This window comes from Leopardus geoffroyi, chromosome E1 (genome assembly GCF_018350155.1).
Source record: "Leopardus geoffroyi isolate Oge1 chromosome E1, O.geoffroyi_Oge1_pat1.0, whole genome shotgun sequence".
In the NCBI taxonomy this organism is placed as follows: Eukaryota; Metazoa; Chordata; class Mammalia; order Carnivora; family Felidae; genus Leopardus; species Leopardus geoffroyi.
Genome location: NC_059330.1, coordinates 14,317,352 through 14,341,730, shown reverse-complemented (window position 1 = coordinate 14,341,730; position 24,379 = coordinate 14,317,352). Strand labels below are relative to the sequence as shown.

Here is a 24,379-nt window from a genome sequence, read left to right as displayed (position 1 = left end):
TGAGTAGGTAGAACATGTGACTCTTTTCTTTTTTTTTTTCCTTTTTTTTTTTTTTTTTAACGTTTATTTATTTTTGAGACAGAGAGAGACAGAGCATGAATGGGGGAGGGTCAGAGAGAGAGGGAAACACAGAATCTGAAACAGGCTCCAGGCTCTGAGCTGTCAGCACAGAGCCCGACGCGGGGCTCGAACTCACGAACCGCGAGATCATGACCTGAGCCGAAGTCGGACGCTTAACCGACTGAGCCACCCAGGCACCCCCATGTGACTCTTTTTTTAAAAAAATGATTTTATTTTTAAGTAATTTCTACACCCACTGTGGGGCTCAAACTCACGAACCCAAGATCAAGAGTTGCATGCTCTACCAACTGAGCCAACCAGGTGTCCCAAGAAGGGGTGGTTTTAACCCTACATCTGTATTTCCTCATGCTAAAAAAACAAACAATGGAAGGATAATTTATAAAACTGTGTAAATAGCGACCCATGCAGCAGTGAGGTTTCAAAGACACAAGACAAGCTTGATTACTAAGTGTGTGTGTGTGTATGAGATTTGATTTTGAAATCATGTATTTTTCACAATTACAAAATTAAATAACACACAAAAAGGAATCCCTAAGAAATGAAATGAATGAGCTTGGTGGCATAAACCCGCAAAGAGGAAACATTCCAAATGACTTTAAAATCTATCATGAGACAGTCCCCACGGACAAAAGAAATGAAAAAACGACAAAATAGTTATTTTCATAAGTCATTTTGTTGATGATGTTAATCCTGAGACTGTTGTGGTGAATTGTGGGTCAAAACAAATGAATGTTAGCATGGTTGAGGATTAGGCTGACTTTTTAGAGCCCCCAATTTCCTCATCTAGCAAGTGGGGACAATACTTCACTTGTTAAGTTTAAATAAAATGACATAACATGTGTGATGATTCACATAACAACTCCTCCATGAAGTCAGCTCTGACTAGCCAGCCGGAACTGCTTTCATTTTAGGAGCTCCCTAACTCCTGACCATTCATTTCAGCACTTACTCAGACATAATTCTGTAGCAATGCTGTGTGTGCATTTCCCTCCCATAAAACTAATCACCATAAGGATAGAAAATGGTGTCTTCTTTCTTTGGTGTTATCACAGTGAAGATCATACTTAATAAGTAACTAAGCAAAGGGTCCTTAGCTCTGATTTTGCTCAAAAGCTCAGTTCCTTAATCGAATCTGTTTTACAGCCTGCTGTATAGCCTGGTACAGTGCTGGTTTTCAAGCCATTTAATAGCAGAATCCCTTCAAGAAATAAAGTCAATAAGTAATATTGATGTAATCACATCATCTCTGGTTAAAATGACAGCAAAGCCTGAAGTTCCAACCTGACATCTGCCCCAGCTGTCATCTCCCTGTGGCACCCTACACAGAATCCCTAACCTATCTAGAACAAGTTTGCAAACCTATGCAGTAGTAAAGAGAGCACTGTCAGGAGACCCCAGCTGTGACACTAACAAGGTTACCTGATTAATTTGACCCCTTCCCTCCATCTGCTTTCCAAAAGCCTTCTAGCTTTACTTCCTTAGACAGGAAAGAAATGTGTTGAATGCAGGGGGATAATTTTTTTTTTAACCAGAATTCCAGGGCAATGGTCATAACTAAGAGTGCACAACTTGCTGGGGCCACACTATTTGTCCTTCTTGTTTTGACAAGTGTTAAACTTCTGAAAGCAAAGCAAAGCTAAAATAACATCTTGAGCAATTAGAGGAGAAGCTGGGACAAAGAGGCATTCTAAGTGGCTTGTTAAATCCGTAAAGAACAGTCCTCACAATATGCTTCCTTATATACATCATCAGTCAGGAATGATTGTACAAAAATTCTATCAACACTAGGACTCATCCTTTTGTTGCTAAAATAAATCCAGCTAAGAGCAATGGACTTAGTGTAGGCACTTGAATCAGAATTTTTTTTAGCATTCAGCACCAACAGCAACGAGTTAGTGGGCCCGAGATAAGTGAAAATAGAAGTTGCCATAGTAACTTGCACATTTACCCTAAAAAGGCAGGAGTGGGGGTGGGGTGGGGAAGTAGGTCAATATTTCTACTTAACTAGCTCTAGTCCTTGGCTTCCTCTCCTCGTCGAAAGCAGCATCCTCCTACCTACCCACCCCTAACAGGAGCAAGAGGGAGAAAGCCAGGTGAGCATTTCAAAATGCAAGAGGTGGGAAGAGGTCCAGGTAGATGAAAGGAGAACCAAGAGGACAGCTCACTGAAAACCTTGCCAGTGCCCTGGGACCACCCCTGGGAAAGCAGTTGCTGATCAAGGGCACCAGTGCTAAGAAACTGTTGCTGGGTTACTGCAAATCAGAAATTGCCATTTTCCCTGTAGTGGTTTAAGTGCACCTAATGGAACACTTGGGAACATGTTATTAACAGCTTTGGGTTGAGGAGAGCGGTGGGGTGGGAGGAGTATTCTGGTATGGGAGAACCTGAGGCCCTTTGCAAAAGGCATTCTTTGATGGTTGAAGCTATGAACAGAGCTCAAGGATGGCCTAAAAGACAGGGAGGGAGAAGGATCCTTTTCAAAATAAGCTGATTTTGCTAACACAGAAACATAGTGCCCTTTGATATTTTCATCTGAGACAGCTACTAATCCAAGAGGGCAAAGGGGACTCTGGGTTCTGAGATGGCATGGAATGTGCCCAGAGCCCATTATAAGCTCTTCCACCTGTGGTGCCAACAAATGTGGGAAGCAGGTTAAAGAGAAATCACTTGGAAACAGATACAGTTCCACCTTCCTGCAACTGTTAATATCTGCACAGGGATAACCCAGTGTCTGTGCAGGGACAATCTAGGGCATTACTAATGATTTTAACCATTTTGTGTGAAAGCCCCAATATTCTAGAAAATGACAGAAAGAATAATCTGTCAGGAAAGTAAAAAAAAACCCAAAAACCCAGAAACATCTTTTTAAATAGTGAACATCTTGGGGCGCCTGGGTGGCTCAGTTGGTTAAGCATCTGATTTCAGCTCAGGTCATGATCTTACAGTTTGTGAGTTTGAGCCCCACGTCAAACTCTGTGCTGACAGCTCAGAGCCTGGGGCCTGCTTCCGATTCTCTGTCTCCCCCTCTCTCTCTGCCCCTCCTCCATTCATGTGCACATGTGCTCTCTCTCTCTCAAACATAAACATTAGAAAATAAATAATAATAAACAGTGAACATTTCAGGGGCACCTAGGTGGCTCAGTTAAGCGTCTGACTCTTGATTTCTCTCAGCAGCTCAGAGCCTGCTTGGGACTCTTTCTCCCTCTCTCTCTGCCCCTCCCCAGCTCGTGCGCGCGTGCGCACACGCAGACACACACACACACACTCTCTCTCTCTCTCAAAATAAATAAACTTAAACAAAAACAAAACAGTGAACATTTCAAACACTAACCTCTAGTCTCTCTATATTGCATTGTACAGAGGGAGGCATAGGCTTCCACAGGATAGGCCATTCAAACTTGACTGGGACACTTATTTCAACCCAGCAGCACACCTAGTAGCAGAGTACATGGAGGACAGGCTCAGTTTTAAATCTGAGCCCCTGTATACAGAAACATCTGCAAATTGTCCCCTGTACTCCTCTGTCCTAGGAGAGAAGGGGAAGAGGCTCACAGACACAGCAACATTTAAGACTTGAAAGACCAAGAGCAATCCAGACTTTGAGAAAGGAGCACCCATAATAAGCCTATTGTATGGATAGGGGATCACAGACCTGAAGGACCAGGTACTAGGCCTCCATAATTACTATGGGAAGAAGGGGCACAGTGCCCAGCAATGTGTGCATAAACTTAAGACGGGAGACTCCAGGTGACAAGGCTGATCACTCTTGTGACGGAAATGTGAGAACAGATGCTTTCCTATTACCACCTCTCAGTACAGCCCAGAAAAATTACTCAGTCTAACCACTTCAGAAGTATTTTTTCTTTACATATAATAGCACAAAGGACAGAGAAATTTGTGGAACAAATCATTTGTTAAAACGTTCTATTCCAGAAAATGTTCAAGCTTAGGCATATGCAAAGTAGAGAGACTAGGATAATAACCTATACCCAGCTTCAAAACTGATCAATATTCTAGTGGTAATCTTAAAGCTAAGACAGAACCCTTTACTGGAATAATCCCTAAGTGTTACACATCAAAAGCCTGCAACACAAAATGGCAATTTCTGTATTCACCCATAACCCCAAGAGACAGCTACCCTGTGAAAGAAAGCATATCAATAATAAAGAAAAATAAACAGACTTCAATTTCAATTCTAAAGGAATAGCCAACAGAATAATTATACCTGCAAGGTATTTCTACAGGTTATATGATCTAAATTTTTAGTTCCCAAAAGACGCATTTCTAATTCATTTATATTTGCTAAACAAGACTCACGGTGCTGCCCAAACCCACAGAGAAAGGCTCCATGGTCACCAGTCAGCCTTATGGGACTGTGCCTTATTTTGTAACACTTCCCATTCTGACATAAGCATCTAGGGCAAACTTGAGGGAAACAAGACAGTACAGATTTATTTATGACCTACTGAAACCCACCATGTGCTGGCATTTGAAAAAGCTATAACAAAGTCTCTACTTACGGGCACTGTAACATCATCATAAAAACTCCAAGCTAAAGCCCATCTCATTGTCCGGCCTTGACAGAATTCAGTGTAGGTGACTTTAGGAACCTGAAACCAAGAAACATGTCATCTCATCAAACTGAAGTCATTCTACCAATGTTTTTGGCTCCTGCCTCATGTTAATTATGTGTTGGTTTTTCTTTTTATCAGTTAACCAACACTACTATCCCCAGTTATGCACAGTTATCTAACAATCAATGAATAAATTATCTCTCAACAAAGTTGTGGATGTTTTCCTCTCCTAAAACATTATAGAGAATTTACAGTTCTGGCTTGAAGGTCCAAATATACAAAACACCCAAAATAACACAGCTCCTTCAGAAAACCACTGGTAAATGATTCAAATATTTTTGTTGTTGTTGTTGTTATCTTTTCTTTCTTTTTTAAGGAAAGAGAGCCACCAAAGCCTGGCTAGATACAGCTATGTAGTCTCCCTTTTATCTATCAGATTTTATGGGAAAAAAATGAAATTACTTTGCAGCTGTTACAATTTTAACAAAGAAAAGGTGTGAAAGGGAAAACAGGATGAGTACAATGTCAGAGAGAAACCAGAAATCAGAACCTTGGTTTCTGCCACTGACCACACATCTGACCCCCTTCTCTGAAAACTCACCTGGCTCATGCTTACTTGTGCCAAAACTTCATAAACTGGGAGAGAAGTCAGGGGGCAGTATTAATTTGCCACCTGCTTTTCAAAACAGAAGCAAGGGTCTGAACTCATGTGGATTGTACCATAAAGGGAACCACACTTGATTGAAGACCATTCTAGTTATAGCTGATCTTTGATAACTAGGCATGTGACCCAGAACAAGCCCCTTAACTTATGTAGACTTCAGTTTCTGTAATTACAAAGGAATCCGATGTGGCGTCGGTGGCAGATGGCACCAGGTTTTTTTCATTTCTGGGAGCTCTCATCCTGTTTTCCCCATCTTTTCTGTTATAATTGTCAAAGAAGGCCTTATAAAAATAATTTATAAAAAGCCTCTTTTAGCCCCAGAATTACAAAATTCAAAAATAAACAAACAAAAAAACAAATTTAGAGTTTTAAAGTATAAAAGCAAATTCTACACTCTGCCATCACAAGTAGATACACCAGAACAGCAATGATAAAGCCTTACCCCTTGTATGCGAAGTTCTTCCTTTAGAGGAGCCAAGCTGCATTTTTTCCCCAGCATACAGCTGTACCACCTAGGGGGAAAAAAAAAGCAGAAGTAAAACAGTTTCATATGGTTACATTTTTTAATTAAGTATTTCTCAAGCGAACAAAATGAGAACAGACGTAAAAAATTCTGAGTTAAGTTCCAAGTGACAATAACAAAAATTATACATCATGTATTTAGGAAAAAAACAAACCTAACAAATGAAAACAAGCCCAAAGCAAAAACAAAACAAAACAAAACCAAAACCCACTTAGCCTCTCCAAAACACCACCTATACCATTTTAACAGAAATTATAAAATCTGGCATGAACCTGTATTTTGAGATGGCTTAACCTGCAAATAATTAAAGGATATTATATTAGTGTTTCAAAAGAACATGAAGTCAATTTCTTCTATAGTAAATACAAATCTAGAAGAAGGAGTGGGGAGAAGATGGAGTGAACTGGTTAAAAGGTAAAAGAATAGAATTTAGCCTATGAAGGATTAACTACTATGCTTTCCATCACAAGCAACTAGGAAACTTGACAAAATATATGTAACAATTATTTTTCAGACATTGGACAACTACAGTGAAGACCTATGATCTCAGACAGATGAGGTGAGCCCCATAATTGCCAGAGCTTACTGCCTGAAGGAAATTTTCCAAGCAGCAATGCAGGGAAAGGTCATGCAAACAGATCCCAATAATCTTGCTGAATTAATGAGGGAGGGATGGATTTCAGAAGCCCACACAGTAAGAATCTGAAGGGCAAAATACAAGAAAGGAAGGAGGTGCATAGAGAATTATGGCCATCTGCAGAAGAGTTCCCTGGAATATTCTGCAGAATAATGATCTGCATGTGTGTGAGGTGGAACTCTGTGAGGCTAGGGAAAGAATTCCCAGAAAGCAGTCAGCTGAACAATTCCTAGAGTCCGGACAGAGCTGGACTAGTTTGTAGTTCTACTGGCCAAAGCAAAAAACCCTTGTTAATAAAGGGGCATCTGGTAGAGTCCTAGAAAGGATGCTGCTTTGTAATGGGGCTAGAGGCTATTCTATCTTTACCCTAATGAAGCTTAAAATTAAAAGCAAGACTCAAAAAGACCAAAGTGATCACAGATAACTTAAGTAAATATCAGAACAAAATCCAACACTCTTTAAAGGAACACAATGAAATGCAGCACCCCAAAACATAAGATTTGCAATATGTAGCATCCAACCAAAAATGACCAGACATTAAAACAGGCAGGAAAAAAAGGGGGGGGGGGCAGGAAAATGACTTACAACCAGGATAAAAAAAAAAAAATCAATTATTAGAAACAGATCAAGAAATGAGAGATGATGAAGTTAGCAGATGATGACATTAAAACAGCTCTTAGAAATATGCTCCAAGACAAAACATGGACATAGTACGGAGTATAAAGGAAGATATCAAAACCAACCAAATGGAACTTCTAGACATGAAAATTATGATACCTAGAATTAAAATTTCACTGGACAGGATTAACAACATATGAGATTCTGCAAAAGACCTGTGAACCTGAATACATACCAATAGAAACTACCCAAAATAAAGCACATGGGGAAAAAAAATACACATAGCACCTATGACCTGTGGGACAGTATCAAGCAATACACATGAGTGGCATTTCAGAAAAGGGAAGAAGAGACAAAAAATATTTGAAAAAAGGGCCAATTTTTTCCAAAATTGAAAAAAATTATAAGTCTACACACACAAAGTCCAATGAACCCCACAAAGAAACATAAGGAAAATGCTATCAGGGTACCTCACAATTAAATCACTGAAAATCAGGGGAGCCTGGGTGGCTTGGTCAGTTAAGCGACGGACTTTGGCTCAGGTCATGATCTCATGGTTCATGAGTTCGAGCCCTGAGTTGGGCTCTTTGCAGACAGCTCAGAGCCTGGAGCCTGCTTTGGATTCTATGTCTCCCTCTCTCTCTCTGCCCTTCCCCTACTCACACACATACACGCTCTCTCTCCCTCTTTCTCTCAAAAGTAAATAAATATTAAAAAAATATTTAAATTACTGAAAATCAGAGATAAAGAGAAAATCTTAAAAGTACAGAGAGGCTGGAGACACTTTTGTAAAAACAGATTTTATTTTTAAGTAATCTATCTCTTCATGCAACATGGGGTTCAAACTTAAAACCCTGGGATCAAAAGCCACAGCCTTACTGACTGAGCCAGCCAGGACCCACAAGTCTTAGAACACTTTTAAAGGATTAGAATAATACAAAATATGGTCTCAGGCTGTAATAACTAATTAGACTAGAAAACAGTAAGAGAATCATAGTTTTCAGGTCGTGATCTCATGGTTCATGGGATTGAGCACTGCATCAGGCTCTGTGCTGACAGCAGAGCCTGCTTGGGATTCTCTACCCCTCCTCTCCGTCCCTCCCTGGTATATGCTCATGCACTCTCTCTCAAAGTAAATAAATGAAAAAACTTTAAAAAAGTTTTTTCTTTAAAAAAGTTTTTTCTTTAAAAAAAAAGAGAAAAGAATTCAAATATCCAAAACAATTTTTTTTGGAAAAGAACAAAACTGGAGTGCTTACACCACCTGAATTCAAGACTTAGTATAAAGCTCCGATAATCAAGACAATATGGTAATGGCATAAATATAGACATACAGATCAAGACAATGGAATATAGTCCAGAAACAGACTCGCTTATATGATCAGGTGATTTTTAAAAAACCTTTTTTTTTTTTTTTTTAACATTTTATTTATTTTTGCAAGACAGAGAGAGAGCAGGGGAGGGGCAGAGAGAGAAGGAGACTCAGAATCCAAAGCAAGATCCAGGCTCCAAGCTGTCAGCACAGAGCCTGATGCAGGGCTCGAACTCACAAACCGCAAGATCATGACCTGAGCTAAAGTTAGATGCTTAACTGACTGAGCCACCCAGGAGTGCCCTATGATCAGGTGATTAAACAAAGGTACCCAAGGCTTGCTCTTCAAAAAACATGGTTATAAAAATAAAAAGGCAGACCACAGACTGGGAGGAAATACTTGCAAAATACATCCTATAAAAGACTTGTATTCAACATATGTAAGGAACTCCTACAACTCAGTTAAGATTAATAAACAGATAAAAATATATAGGGAGACTTCTAGTTTCTAGTCCAACATGTTAAGAAGCTGGAAGTTGCCACACTGTTTAAGTAAAAGGCTGGACCAACTAAAAAATTAACTCTTCCTATATCCATCACAGAAGCAACTATTCACAGGGGAAACCACTGACTCTAAAATTAGAGAAACCAACAGGTGAATACAAAGAATCACAACTCACCAGAACAAAAATCCCGGAGCAAAACCTCCATGGGAATCAGTGCTGAGGTAGGGAAACTGAACTGCAGCTGACAAATTGCTGGAGACTCAGCAGGGACAGGTCTGAGAGAGAAAAAACCCAGGAGGACTCTGTCATCAGGACCCCAAAACTTTTATCAATTTTACGTCCAAGAGCTTGACCAGGTTCTCACAGTGAATATGGGAGAAAAATTCTCTGTGCTTCCAGCAGGGAAAAGGGAAAAGGAGTAATCCTCTAGAGCATCCTGTTCTTAACGAGGCCTGCCCTCAAGAGAAACTAGTTAACCAGATCTTAACCTGTTAAGGTATCATCAGAGCCTAACTGACATAGAGGAATGGCATCATCCAACTCCAGCCTACTCTAGCCATCCTGTCCCACCAGGATGGAGGGGAAGAGAGTAAGGAGGGACTGAGAAGCAAGTGTGAAGTTCACAATCCAGAGGGACAGGCTCACTAAAAGACTGATCTATTCACACTACAGAATATCTCCCCTCTCTCCACACCTCACCCACCACATTACTAAAGGTCTATTTACAGCAGTTCCTTTTACGCAGTATATTATGTGTTTCTATTAAGAAAACTAACAAAACATACTAAAAGGCAAAAAACAGTTTGAAGACACAGAGCAAGCATCAGAACCACATATGGCAAGAACGTGGGAGTTATGAGACCAGGAATTTAAAACAACCATGATTAAGATACTAAGGGCTCTAATGGATAAAACAGACAGCATGTAAGAACAGATGGGCAACGTAAGCAGAAATGGAAATTCTAAGAAAATGAAAAAGAAATGCTACAAGTCAAAACCTCTGTAATGGAAAGGAAGAATGCCTTTGATGGGCTCATCAGGAGACTGGACACAGATGAAGAAAGAATCTCTGAGTGTGAGGATAGCTCAGCAAAACTGCCAAAACTGAAAAGTAAAGAGAAAAAGCACTGGGCAGGGAAACAGAATACAATATCCAGGAACTGTGGGACAACTACAAAAGGTGTAAAATAGGTATAATTGAAATTCCAAAAAGAAAAGACAGAAAGGCACAGAAAAACCATTTGAAACACTAATGACCAGGAATTTCCCCCAAATTAATGCCAGACACCAAACCACAGATTTGGGAAGGTAAGAGATCACTGAACAGGAAACACACACACACACACACACACACACACACACACACAATTTACAACTAAGGCATGAGATTTCCAAAATATGGAAAACCAAAGATAAAGAAAAAAATTCTAAAAGAAGCCAAAGGGAAAAAGCCACATTATCTATAGAGGAACAAAGAAAGAATTACATCAAACTCATCTTAAGAAACAACGCAGGGGGGCACCTGGGTGGCTCAGTCAGTTAAGCATCTGACTGCTGGTTTCAGCTCAGGTCATGATCTCACAGTCTGTGAGATGGAGCCCAGTGTGGGGCTCTCAGGTTTGTGAGATGGAGCCCTACACTGGGCTCTGCACTGACAGCACGGAGTCTGCTTGGGATTCTATCTTTCCTCTCTCTCTCTCTGCTTCCCCACACCAGCTCTCTCTCAAAATAAAGAAAGAAATTTAAGAAAAGAAAAAAAAGAAAAAAAAAAAAAGGAGCCATGCGAGAGTAGAGTGAAATGTTTAAAATGTTGAGAGGAAAAAACCCACGAACCTAGCTAGAATTCTGTACTCTGCAACATTATCCTTCAAAAGTGAAGGTGAAATAAGACTTTCTCAGACAAACAGGAATTGAGGGAATTTATTGCCAGTTCCTTCTCCAGAGCACTTCTCTTTAACATTTGCAAGGCCTTATAAGAGGGATAATTATATCAGTCAGAAACTCAGATCTATATAAAATGAAGAACAAGGGAGAAAAAAATAAGGGGAAGTTGAAAAAACAAAAAAATCAAAACTTTTAAAATTCTTTTTCTAAAATTTTTAAATGTTTGTTTGTTTGTTTATTTATTTATAGCGAGCACACACAAGCAGGGGAGGGGCAGAGACAGGGAGGGAGAATCTCAAGCAGACTCCACACTGTCTGCATAGAGCCCGAAGTAGGGCTTGATTCCACAAACTGTGAGATCATGACGAGCCAAAATCAAGAGTTAGACGCTTAACCAACTGAGCCATCCAGATACCCTAAAACTTTTAAAATTCTTAATTAAGCCACAGGTAACAGTTTGTTAAAAATAACAATACCATGGGCACCTGGGTGGCTTAGTCAATTAAGCATCCAACTTGATTTTGGCTCAGGTCATGATCTTGTGGTTAGTGGGATCCAGCCCCGCACTGGGCTCTGTGCTGACAGTGTGGAGCCTGCTTGGGATTCTCTCTCTCCCTCTCTCTCAAAATAAAGAAATAAACATTTAAAAAAATCACCAACAACGTATTTGATTATGTATGCTTATGAATATGCATACGTATAAATGAATGACAATAAAAATAGAAGGGACACGAGGGGAATTTTTACATTATACCAGCTTTATTGGGATTTAACTTGTATACAGTAAAATTTTCCTATTTTATTTTATTTTTTAAATGTTTTTATTTATTTTTGAGAGACAGAGAGGCAGACTGCAAGCAGGGGAGGGGCAGAGAGAGAGGGAGACACAGAATCGGAAGCAGGCTCCAGGCTTTGAGCTGTCAGTACAGAGCCCAGTGCGGGGCTCGAACCCATGGACTGGGAGACCATGACCTGAGCTGAAGTCAGCCATCTAACTGACTGAGCCACCTAGGTGCCCCTATTTTATTTTTTTCTTAAGTAGGTTTCACGCCCAGTGCAGAGCCCAATGTGGGGCTTCAACTCGTGACCCTGAGAGCAAGACCTGAGCTGAGATCAAGAGTTGGACACTTGACTGAGCCACCCAGGCACCCCCCCCCCTTTTTTCTGTGTGCTAGATTTTTTTATTTTATTATTTTTTTAAATTTACACCCAAATTAGCATATAGTGCAACAATGATTTCAGGAGTAGATTCCTTAGTGCCCCTTACCCATTTAGCCCATCTCTCCTCCCACACCCCCTCCAGTAAGCCTCTGTTTGTTTTCCATATTTAAGAGTCTCTTCTGTTTCATCCCTCTCCCTGTTTTTATATTATTTTTGTTTCCCTTCCCTTATGTTCATCTGTTTTGTCTCTTAAAATCCTCATATGAGTGAAGTCCTATGATTTTTGTCTTTCTCTAATTTCACTTTGCGTAATACCCTCCAATTCCATCCACGTAGTTGCAAATAGCAAGATTTCATTCTTTTTGATTGCCAAGTAATACTCCATTGTGTGTGTGTGTGTGTGTGTGTGTGTGTGTGTGTGTGTACACACACACACACACACACACACACACACACACACACACACACACATCTTCTTTATCCATTCATCCATTGATGGACATTTGGGCTCTTTCCATACTCTGGCTATTGTTGATAGTGCTGCTATAAACACTGGGGTGCATATGTCCCTTCAAAACAGCACATCTGTATCCCTTGGATAAATACCTAGTAGTGTAATTGCTGGGTCTAGGATAGTTCTATTATTAATTTTTTGAGGAACCTCCAAACTGTTTTCCAGAGTGGCTGCACCAGCTTGCATTCCCACAGGCACGCCTTTTTTTAAATCTAATTTTAAGTATGTAGTTCAGTGAATTTTGACAAATGCGTATAATACCACCATCACAATCAAGATATAGAACATTTAGGGGCGCCTGGGTGGCTCAGTCAGTTGAGCGTCTGACTTCAGCTCAGGTCTCGATCTCGCGGTTTGTGAGTTAGAGCCCCGTGTCAGGCTCTGGGCTGACAGCTCAGAGCCTGGAGCCTGTTTCAGATTCTGTGTCTCCTTCTCTCTCCGCCCCACCCCTGCTTGTGCTCTGTCTCTCTCTTTCAAAAATGAATAAACATAAATTTTTTAAAAAAAAGATATAGAACATTTACAGCACCCTAAATAGTTCCCTTGTGCCCCTTTGCAGTCTTTTCCCATCCTACCCCAGCCTCCAGTGACCCCTGGTCATTCTGTCTTAATAATTTTGCCTCTTTAGACTTTGATATAAATGCAGGCACAGAATGTTTTTGTATCCGGGTTTGTATCATAAATACAGTGGCCATTTCATATGGTTCCAACTTAATACATTAAATAATATAAATGAAAATCTTAATGTTTACAGAAGTATGAGAAATACCATTATACTGCTCTAGAAATAGTATGCACTACTATTTTGTTTTCATTATTTGTGGGCTCAACAACAGGTGACTGCCCCTATTTTGTTTAGTCAATCATTTTCCCCTTTGAAAATACAAAGAAATAATTGTTTTACCTAAACCACTTTAAACAAACCTGGGTAAATTTACTTAGAGCACAATCAATTCCATTTGGTGGTTTTAAAATGTTTAGGACAAAAACAATATGCTCCCTTTAAGAAGACAGTATATAAATGGAGAAATCATTAACCAGGAATTAAAAGCCTTTGGTATTTTAGGAACAAGATACAAAAAAAGAAATTAAGGGCAATTAGTGCTCAAATAGTAACAGTATAAAATAGGTGAAGATCTTTCCTTTAAGATTACCATTCCTGAACAGATTAGATCAGAGTCACCAGAAACCAAGAAACAGTCTAGAACAGAGACAAATCAAAGATATTCTAAATTTCCTCAGGAGATGAAGGGAAGCAAATATTTAGATAAGTAAGGCTTGTTATGGTTAAATATGTCATCGGTAGTTAACATACACTTGACAAAGTACATATTTCTTTTAACCCTTGCTGTAAACTGAATACTAGACTTGTGAATCTAAGATTTAATCTCATCAGTATACTTAACTGTTTCCTGAAACACTTATATTTCTTATAGGACAAAGTTATAGCATGTATTAAAAAAAATTCTGAGCTGACTTCACTTTAAGAAATGCCTACCCATCAGATCCTAGCTACTCTCACAAATGTCTTGTGACAACTAATCAAAATGCAAGTAGAAAAAAGATGAACAAAAGGAAGATCTAGCTACACAGGAGACTTTGAACCCATTATACTATTTTAATGATGCAAGTAACACTGTACTCATTACAACATTTAGTAATTCCTCTGAGATAGCAGCTTCAAGAAAAAGTATTCTGAAATAATTTCAAACATACAGAAGAGATGCAAAATTAGTACAAATGATTCCAGTATACTCTTCACCCAGATTCATCAAGCAACATTTCCTCCATTTGCTTGTTCTGTATGTGTGTTTAGTTTTGTTTTCAATATTTGAGTGTTAGCTACAGTCATCATCATGCCCCTTTAACCCTTAATATTTTGGCATGCACGTTTTAAAAACAAGGACCTTCTCCATCATAACTACAGAACAATTATCAAATTGAGAAAATTTAACACTCATACAATACTATTATCTGGAATACAGTCCATTTTCAAATTTCACCAATTATCCCAATAATGTCCTTCATGGCAATTTTCTCCCCTGATGCAAGATCTAAGATCCTGTATTTCATTTACGTGTCAAGTCTCTTTAGTCTCCTTCAATCCGCAACAGTTCCTCAGCCCTTTTTTTGTTTGTTTTTGTAACTTTCATGACCTTCCTATTTCTGAAGAAATGTTTTACAAAACCCCTCCAATTGGTTTGTCTGGAGTTTCCTCAGAGTTAGGTTCAAGTTATACACGCTGGGCATGAAGAGCACAGGGTGCTGTAGTGTCCTGGGTGCAGCACATCAGAAGGTGATTACCTGCTTAAGGCGGGGTCCCCCAGGCTTCTCTACTGTAATGTTACCGTTATTTCTTTGTGATTGTAAGTCATCTGTGGGGAGATACTCTGAAATTGTTAACATCCTACCCTCCTCAAATTTTCCATTGTTGATTTTCCATGAATCAATTATTGTAATAATGATGACAAAATGGTGATTTTTCTCACTTTATTGTTCCTTCTGCATGTACTAGTTGGGATACTGTGACAAAGAACTTTTCCTCTATCCCCTTTATGTATTTCATTTGCTTATTTTATTTAATAGGTTAAAATCAATTATTATCATTATTTATTTTGAAATCATATTGTCTCAGATTTGGCTTGGGCTAGCTCTTGTATGCTTCTGACAGGTCATTTTTGAACACTTCCTTACTTTTTGATACCATAAAATATTCCAGGCTCTTCTTAAACTTATACTTACCTAGCAGTGGAATCACCCATTTCTCCAAGGCGCCTGGTTCTTTTTATTTATGTTTTTTGTTAAAAACATTTTTTAAATGTTTATTTACTTTTGAGAGAGAGAGAGAGAGAGAGAGAGAGAGAGAGAGAGAGAGAGAGAGACTGTGTGAGCGAACATGAATGGGGAGGGGCAGAGAGAGAGGGAGACACAGAATCCAAGGCAGGGGCTCCAGGCCCTGAACTGTCAACACACAGCCTGATGCAGGGCTTGAACTCACAAATCATGAGATCACGACCTGAGCTGAAGTCAGATGCTGAACCAACTGAACCACCTAGGCGCCCCTACTGGTTCTTTTTAGTGGGGACTGGTTATTTTAAAACTTTTTGAAACACCAAACCTCAAACTAAAGTGTAATACAGAAAAAGACAGAAGCAGAAGTTTGGCATGTAAAGTGGACATGAGCATAGTCTAAAAATTTCCCTAGTTGTGGAACCTAACATTTCGCTGCCTATATTGAATTACCAGAATAAATGCCCCTCGACATGCAGAACAGCCCTAATGTCCACCTGATCTCAAAATTTATCATTTAAACTACCGCACATTACAAATCTACATGACTAAAAATAAACTTTTATCTTCTGTTCTTCTTAAAAAGTAGCTTTAATGATTCACATACATTTTTACAAGTACAAGAAACACTGCAATAAGATTCTCCAAGGTAGTGGGACCAAGGCTTTTCATTCTTTGGTATTCCTTTTTATAACTGCCTGATGTACTAAAAATACATGCTTGTTGATTTTAACAACTCTCTACTTCGACTACTGAAAGTAGCACTAAGCAGTGACTACCTATTATAGGTAGATATGCTATGAAAGCTGATACAGCTAGCTTGTCACGGCATGAACTACTGGATTCAACCTTTTCTCCCTAAGACCTTAGAGTAGTCACCAATCAATGAGGCTCTGCCCCCTTAAAACTTGAAAGAGAATGTAACTACGCATGTATGCATGATACCTAAACTAAGGTTATGAGAAGCACATAATCTAATTCATTAAAAAAAGTAGCCCATTATCTTTCAGGCTGCTTAATTCTCTATCTTCCTACCTTAGCAGGAAGTAAAAAATCAAAATACCAGTACCTACTTCCTGTGGAGCTCAAAACTAAGACATACATTTTAGGTTTTTAACTGAGAAAATCGTCTTCTACCGGAGAACAGGCTGGTATATTATCTGATCCCCAATACATCCCTACATTCTTTATCTGTGTAGCGAGTTGGTACACTGGAGCAAGGGGTACATTTCTTTCTAATGACACCCAAGAAACCCTTTTACTGACTGGCAACCCTATGATGGGTCCTAATCAAAGATGAAATCAGAGGTCAAAGATAGCCACCCACGTTACAGAGTCATTAGATGTATCTGTGGAGGTTCAGTAACAAATGAGAAGTAGTATGTTCTTTGTAACACTGAAAAAAAGAATATAGTGCCCAATAATAAGGAATTAGTTAATTGTGGACTGTTGGCAAGCTATTTAAAATTACTGCTATGCACATACCATTAGCCACAAAGAAACACAGGAATGAAAAAAAATCAAGAGCAGAAAACAAAATTAGTGGTATTTATGATTATAACCACGGGAATAAAAAAAAGGGGGAACTGGTAGGAAATGCACCCAAAATAAGCTAATAGTTGCATCAAAGTGCTGAGATCAATGTTTTCTCCATTTGCTAATTTTGTGTGATTATATTGTTTAAGAGATAAAATCACAAATAATAGGAACATGTAACATTTAGATAGCACTTCAGTCTACATGTATATTCATACGTAATTTCTCTTCATTCTCTGAACAGCTATAGGAGGTATTATCTCCAAAGTTGGGAGTCTTTCAGCTGAAGAATTAACTAAAGGCTCAGGGATAAAATCTACAATTGTACCCTGCAATTATTATTTTAGTACCCCATAACTATACTAGCATCTACTTTAAAAAAAAAAAAAAAGAAGGGGACGGGGAGGGGCTTTTTATTAAAATAACATAACAAAGTTATTTGTAACATTTTCTTTCAACATAGTGGACCAGCATGTAAATCTACTGAACTCCTAGAACAGTCGAGTTAAAATGATCCTATTTAATATTCTTTATATCAAATATGTGTTCATTTAATTCTATGACCACCCTATGAGATCTAAAGTAGCTATTATTATCCCATTTACCAATAAAAAACGAAGTTTACGTTTGGTGATTAAGAATGTGATTAAAGAATCACACTCAAAAGGCACAGGGGTGCCTGGGTGGCTCAAGTGGTTGGGCATCTGACTCCTGATAAGAGCTCAGGTCATGGTCTCACAGTTTCATGGGTTCGGGCACTGCGTCGGACTCTGTGCCGCAGCATGGAGGCTGCTTAAGATTCTCTCCCCCTCTCTCCTCCTATCCCCACCTCACATTCTTTCTCTCTCAAAATAAATAAATAAACTTAAAAAAAAAAAAAAGGCACAGATTATTCAATTTGTTGCCCATCACCAAATATACGGACTATATATACAAACCCAGGAAGTATCCATCATCTGGCAGGGAGTAGGGAACAGAAAGGAAAAAGCATGAAGAGGAAAAGTGGTGAAACCAGTATTAAGTTGGAACTTTGTGAGATACAGATCTCTGACTCCTGAAAAATCATAAAATAATTGCCATAAAAGGAATGAACTACAGACCTAATAAACAATGAATTACAAGACTGAAATTCAGGTCATAAGGAGTTTAAGTGAAACTGATTATAAATAGATCTGTAAATATATCGACTGATCTATTTAGAAGGTTGGGTGAGTCTCTAAAAAAGACAGTGCTCTTTTTTTTAAATTTTCTTTTTAACGTTTCATTTATTTTTGAGAGACAGAGCAAGTGGGAGAGGGGTAGAGAAAGAGGGAAACAGAATCCAAAGGAGGCTCCAGGCTCCGAGCTGTCAGCACAGAGCCCAACGCGGGGCCTAAACTCTCGAACCAAGACATCATGGCCTCAGATGAAGTGGCCACTTAGCCAACTGAGCCACCCAGGCACCCCCAAAAGACAATGGTATTAAGTAAGCTTAAGTCACAGGCACAAAAATGAAAGGTAAGGCTGAAAAGCATTTGCAACTTCATCAACAAAAAAGGGCTGTCTACTTAGAAGTCCAACTGTACGCTAGGACTGCATATGCTGCAGGCTACTAGACTAGAAATCAGGATATCTGGGTCCCAAGTTTCTAATCCGTAAAACTAAGATACTGGATACCTTTACCTCCCAAAGGCGTCCCAGCTGCAAAATCCTTTAAGATACAAAATAAAACTGCAGGTGCTGCTGTGCATGACTTAGGTGAGGCATGAATCGTAACAGGGAGGTGAGGCATCTTGAGTGCCATCACGGAGATGAGTGCAACAAATTTAACTCCATAATGTTAAAAACCCTGCTGAGTTCCTACACTTTTTCAGGAATAAGAAAAAAATTCTAGATGGGTAAGAAGCAGATGGTAGGGTTAAAATACTTGTTTTTAATCCCTTATTTTTCAGAGCTCCAAAATACAAGTACACCTCATTTTAGCATGCCTCCCTTTACTGCACTTCATAGATAACTGTGGTTTTTTTTTTTTACAAATTGAAGTTTGTGGCAATCCTGCATTGAGCAACTCTATTGGCATCATTTTTCCAACCACCAGCGCTCATTTTGTGTCTCTCTGTCACTTTTTGGGAATTCTCCCAATATTTCAAACTTTTTCATTATTACAGTATTTGCCATGATGATCTGTGTTGGTACTATTGTAACTGTTCTGAGGTGCCACGAGTCGCACCCATGTAAGATGGTGAACTTAACCAGTAACTTGTGTGTGCTCTGACTGCTCCACCAACCACTGTTCCCCCGTCTCTTTCCCTCTCCTTCCTATTCCCTGAGACACTACGATATCGAAATTAGGCTAATTAATAACCCTAACAAGGGTCTCTAAGTGTTCCAGTGAAAGGAGGGTCCACATCTCTCACTGTAAATCAAAAGCTAGAGATGATTAAGCTTAGTGAAGAAAGCCTGTCAAAAGCCAAGACAGGCCAAAAGCTAGGCCTTCTGTGACTGTCAGCCAAGTTGTAAAAACAAGTTCTTGAAGGAAACCAGAAGTGCTACTCAAGTGAACTCATGAATAATAAGAAAGCAAACAGTGTTACTGCTGACAGAGAGAGAGTTTTAGTGGTCGGGACAGAAGATCACACCAGCCGCAACATTCTCCTAAGCCGAAGGCTAATCCAGAACTAATCCAGAATTTCTCTTCAATTCTATGAAGGTTGAGAAAGGTAATGAAGCTGCAGAAGCAAAGCCTGAAGCTAGCAGAGGCTCCTTCACGAGGTTTAAGGAAAGAAGCCATCCCCATAACACACAACTGTAGGGTGAAGCAGCCAAGTGTTGATGCAGAAGCGGCAGCAAGTTATCCTGAAGATCTAGCTAACATAAGGAATGAAGGTGGCTACATTAGACAACAGATTTCCATGTAGATGAAACAGCCTTATATTGAAACAAGATATCATCTAGGACTTTCATAGCTAGAGAGCTTTAAAGGACAGGCTGATCCTCTTGTCAGGGGCTAATGCAGCTGGTGATTTAAGTTGAAGCCAATGCTCACTGAACATTCAGAAAATCCTACGGCCCTTAAGAATTATGCTAAATTTACCCTGTTTGAGCTCTATAAATGGAACAAAGCCTGGATGACGGCACAATGTTTATAACATAGTTTACTGACTATTTTAACCCCACTGTTGAGACCTACTGCTCAGAAAAAAAAGATTCCTTTCAAAATCCTGCTGCTCACTGACAATGCACCTCATCATCCAAGAGCCCTGATGGAGACACACAATGAGATAAATGTTTTCATGCCTACTAACATAACATCCATTCTGGAGCCCATGGACCAAGAAGTATTAAGGACTTTCAAATCTTACATTTAAGAAAATACCTTTCATAAGGCTATAGCTGCCACAGACAGTGATTCCTCTCATGGAGCTGGGCAAAGTATATTGAAAACCTTCTGGGGGAGCCTGGGTGGCTCAGTTGGTTAAGGATCTGACTCTTGGTTTCGGCTCAGGTCATGATCTCGCATTTCAGGAGTTCAAGCCCTGCATCAGGCTCTGTGCTGACAAGTGCAGAGCCTGCTTGGTTTTCTCTCTCTGCTCCTCCCCCACTCATTTGCTTTGTCCCTCTCAAAATTAATAAACTTAAAATTTTTTTTTTAAAGAAAGAAAACCTTCTGGAAAGGATTCACCATTCCAGATGCCACTAAGAACATTTGGGATTCACGGGAAGAGGTCGCAATATCAACATTAACAGAAGTTTGGAAAGAAGTTGATTCCATCCTGCATGAATGACTTTAAGGAGTTCCAGACTTCAGTGGAGAAAGTAGCCAAAGATGTGGTGGAAACAGCAAAAGAACCAGAATTAGAAGTAGAACTTGAAGATGGGACTCAGTTGCTGCAATCTCATAAATGAACCTTGAATGGATGAGGAGATGCTTCTTGTGGATGAGTAAAGAAAGTAGTTTCTTGAGATGGAATCTACTTCTGGGGAAGATGCTGTGAAGATTGTTGAAATGACAACAAAGGATTTAGAATATTCCATAAACTTAGTATGTAAGCAGAAGTAGGGTTTGAGAGAACTGACTCCAATTTTAAAAGTCTGCTGTGAGTGGAATGTTTTCAGACAGCATCACATGCTACAGAGAAACTGTTTGAAAGAGTCAGTTGATACAGCAAACTTCATTGTTCTTATTTAAAGAAATTGACACAGCACCCCAGCTTCAGCCACCAACAGTCAGTGGCCATCAACACTGAGATCGCCCCCACCAGCAGAGACATTACAACTCATTGATGTTGAGGGAAAATGCCCACATAGTCAGCATTTTTTAGCAATCAAGTATTTTTTAATTAAGGTATATACATTTTTAAAATATATAATATAATGTTGCTGAACATTTACCGTAGTATAGCTGTAAGTGCATGTAACTTTTATATGTACCAGGAAACCAAACAATTCATTTGACTTGCTTAATATCACGATATTCACTTCACTGCGGTGGTCTAGAACTGAACCCACAGTATATCCAAGGTATATGTGCGTACAGTTTTCAGAGTTGCATAGTGGTTTAAACATTATGTCAACTATAAAAATATGTAGGAGGACATGAACTGGTACTATGTACAAATGAAAAGTCAACATGGAACAATGTGATATTATAAACAAGATTTATGAGCAATACTCTCAAAACATACTGTTTTATTCTCTTTTCAGTAAAAATGAGTTCTTCTCTTCCTAATTATCCCTCTCAATCTGCATGAATCCTAACAGAGTGGACAGGATTGCTGAACCCTATTTTCAAATCAATCATAAATGGGTAATGTTTCCCATCTGTGATACCAAGCTCAAAATGGTCAGCTCTCCAGAAGTATGATGAACTCTTGCAATTTATCCTTCTTAGCAAATGTGTACCTTTCATTCAATCTGGGGGCAGCCACAGCCAGGTATAGGCAGATCTGGAACATATTGATCAATTTCTCTTAGAATGGTGTTCCTATAAAACATATTTTTGTAGTTCACGTGGGACTTCAGTAACAGACCTACTGAAAACAACTTTCCTCATTTTCCTGGTTGGCTCCCATCCTCTCAAAAGCTGACAGATTCTGAAATGGCTACATGGCCCTGTGTACCTCTTTTCCTAAGTTTCAGTGCTCTGTTACCTTAAGTTTACTTTACTCATTCAGACTCTTCCCAATGCTCAGTGTAACTTAAGTCACTTTCTTCTTTATACCCTAATCTGTCTTTGAACAAATCAATTTAAAGCAGAAACTTATTAACCTTTGGCTTCAACAAGGTATAAATAAATCCTGAGAGGCAGACCACCCAAAAATCCAGTCGCTTTCCACAAATCTATAAACTCACATTTAAAAAATTAGGATATCCATTGGTTTTGGAATTGGCCTTTTACTAAGATAAGCAGCATTAAACACATATAAATCCAAAAGAAGGAGAAAAAAAGTCTTCCTTATTCAGCAATTTCACTCTGGGTTTATACTCAAAAGAATTAAAAGCAGGGTCTTACGAGATACTTGCACACCTGTGTTCATACCATCATTATTCACAATAGATAAAAGAGAGAAACAACCCAAGTGCCCGTCACCAGATAAATGAATAAACAATGTGGTATATACTATACAATGGAATATCAATATTATTCAGCCTTAAAAAGGAAGGAAATTGTGACACATGCTATAACATGGATGAACATTGAGGACATTATGCTAAGTGAAAGAAGCCAGTCACAAAAGGACAAATACTATAAAAAGTCCCTACAATAGTCAAATTCATAGAGACAAAGAATGCTGTTTGCCAGAGACTGGGGTGAAAGGCGGGGAAAGAGGGATTGTTGTTTAGTTTAATGGGTAGGGAGTTTCAGTTTTACAAGAAAGAGTTCTGGAGATTAGCTGCATTACAATATAAATGTACTTAACAACTACTAAACTATACACTTTATTTTTTTTAATGTTTATTTTTGAGAGAGAGAGAGACAGAGCGCAAGTGATGGAGGGGCAGAGAGAGGGGGAAGACAAAAATCCAAAGCAGGTTCCAGAACAGAGCCTGATGTGGAACTCAAACCCATGAGTTGAGATCATGACCTTAGCCAAGTCAGACACTCAATCCACTGAGCCACCCAGGTACCCCTAAACTATACACTTTAAAATGTATAGTTTCATGTTAAAATGTAAGTTTTGGGGGTGTCTGGGTGGCTCAGTCAGTTGAGCATCTGAATCTTGATTTCAGCTCAGGTCATGATTGCAGGGTGGTGGGACTGAGCCCCACATTGGGCTCCACGCTGAGCGTGGAATCTACTAAGATTCTTTTCCTCCCTCTGCACCTCCCCCACTTGCACAAGCTCTCTTTTGCTCTAAAAAAAAAAAAAAACAAACAAAACAAAACAAAAAAAAACACAAAAGCCAAAACCTATACCTATAAATTGTATGTCATACATATTTTATCACAATTTAAAAAATCATCTCTACATCCCAAAGCTAAATGCTAGGGTTAAAAGACCTTTTACTTTTGAACTACCACATTATCCATCATTTCAACAACACTTGGCAGAGTGAGAAGTCAAGCGAGACAAATAGCACTTTTCGAGTACCTTATGTTGCTTAATGACAGGCGTGTTGTCCGAAATAATTAGCTTTTAAAAAGGAATAGCTTTAACTCTCCTCTGGAACTGGTTAGTGATCTCAGTTTCCCTTCATTAAGTTCTTGACAGCTCAATGTCCTCACATCTGTCATTGTTTGGGAGACTGATTCCAAGAACATAAATTGCTTCAAGGACTAGGCAACAAATTTATTCTGGTTCATGGGACAGATCTGAACCCATCTGTTTTCTAATCAAAAGCCATATTTGAATCAGTTTTGTTCCACCACAGTATCGTACCAATGGGAGCAATACAATCATACGATATTTTCCTTTCTATCCATGTAGTGCAGATGATTACAAGAAACACAAATCAATTAAGGCCACGAGAGCATCCTCAGAAACAGGGTCTTTGCGGATTGTAGGATCTGCAACCATTTCCATTTTTATCTATTTATTCTTCAGGCTACTGTGATTACATTTCCTCTAAGTGAGGTTGTTTCTTTCAGAATTACATAGGGAAAAAATAGTCCCATGTTGTAATAACTAACTTACCTTAATCTTTTTTTAAGTTGTAAACTGTCATGGATGATCCTTTTAACAAACTCTAATTCACCTCCTTCTGCCATGATTTCTGTGATACCTCCTGTATTTACAGAACTAGGTGGAGGTCTCCGAGGATTTCGAGAGTTTACTCCCTGCACAACAACAACAACAACAACAACAACAACACCAACTGGTGAAAAATTTTTACACCATAAGACTAACTCTTTGACTGTAATCTAGTTCTAAATAAGAATGCTTAGATGTAATTTTAGTTTCCAAATCATCACGGTAGATCTAGGATTTAAAAATCATATAGCAATTGTAATATTACATCTTAAACAACTGCATTCACACTAATATTCTTCCCCAAGGTCTTTTACCTTCCATCTTTGTGATTAAATGAACAAAAATTTTACCTTTCTTACATAGCCTAATCTGTCACTTTTTATGTTTTGTCTTGGTACCATGCACAGA

General features: G+C 39.0%; 1 protein-coding gene across 2 annotated transcripts in view; it reads right to left on the bottom strand.

The window, feature by feature from the left end:
• The window catches only part of METTL16 (methyltransferase 16, N6-methyladenosine), an 81,792-nt gene that overhangs the window by 17,188 nt on the left and 40,225 nt on the right, over window positions 1-24,379 (bottom strand). For both annotated transcript variants that reach the window (XM_045487756.1, XM_045487757.1), the window contains 3 exons: window positions 23,915-24,057; window positions 5,762-5,831; window positions 4,602-4,691 (listed from right to left, as the gene is read on the bottom strand). In XM_045487756.1, coding sequence (XP_045343712.1) covers window positions 4,602-4,691; window positions 5,762-5,831; window positions 23,915-24,057 — 303 coding nt within the window. The remainder of the gene's footprint in view (window positions 1-4,601; window positions 4,692-5,761; window positions 5,832-23,914; window positions 24,058-24,379) is intronic.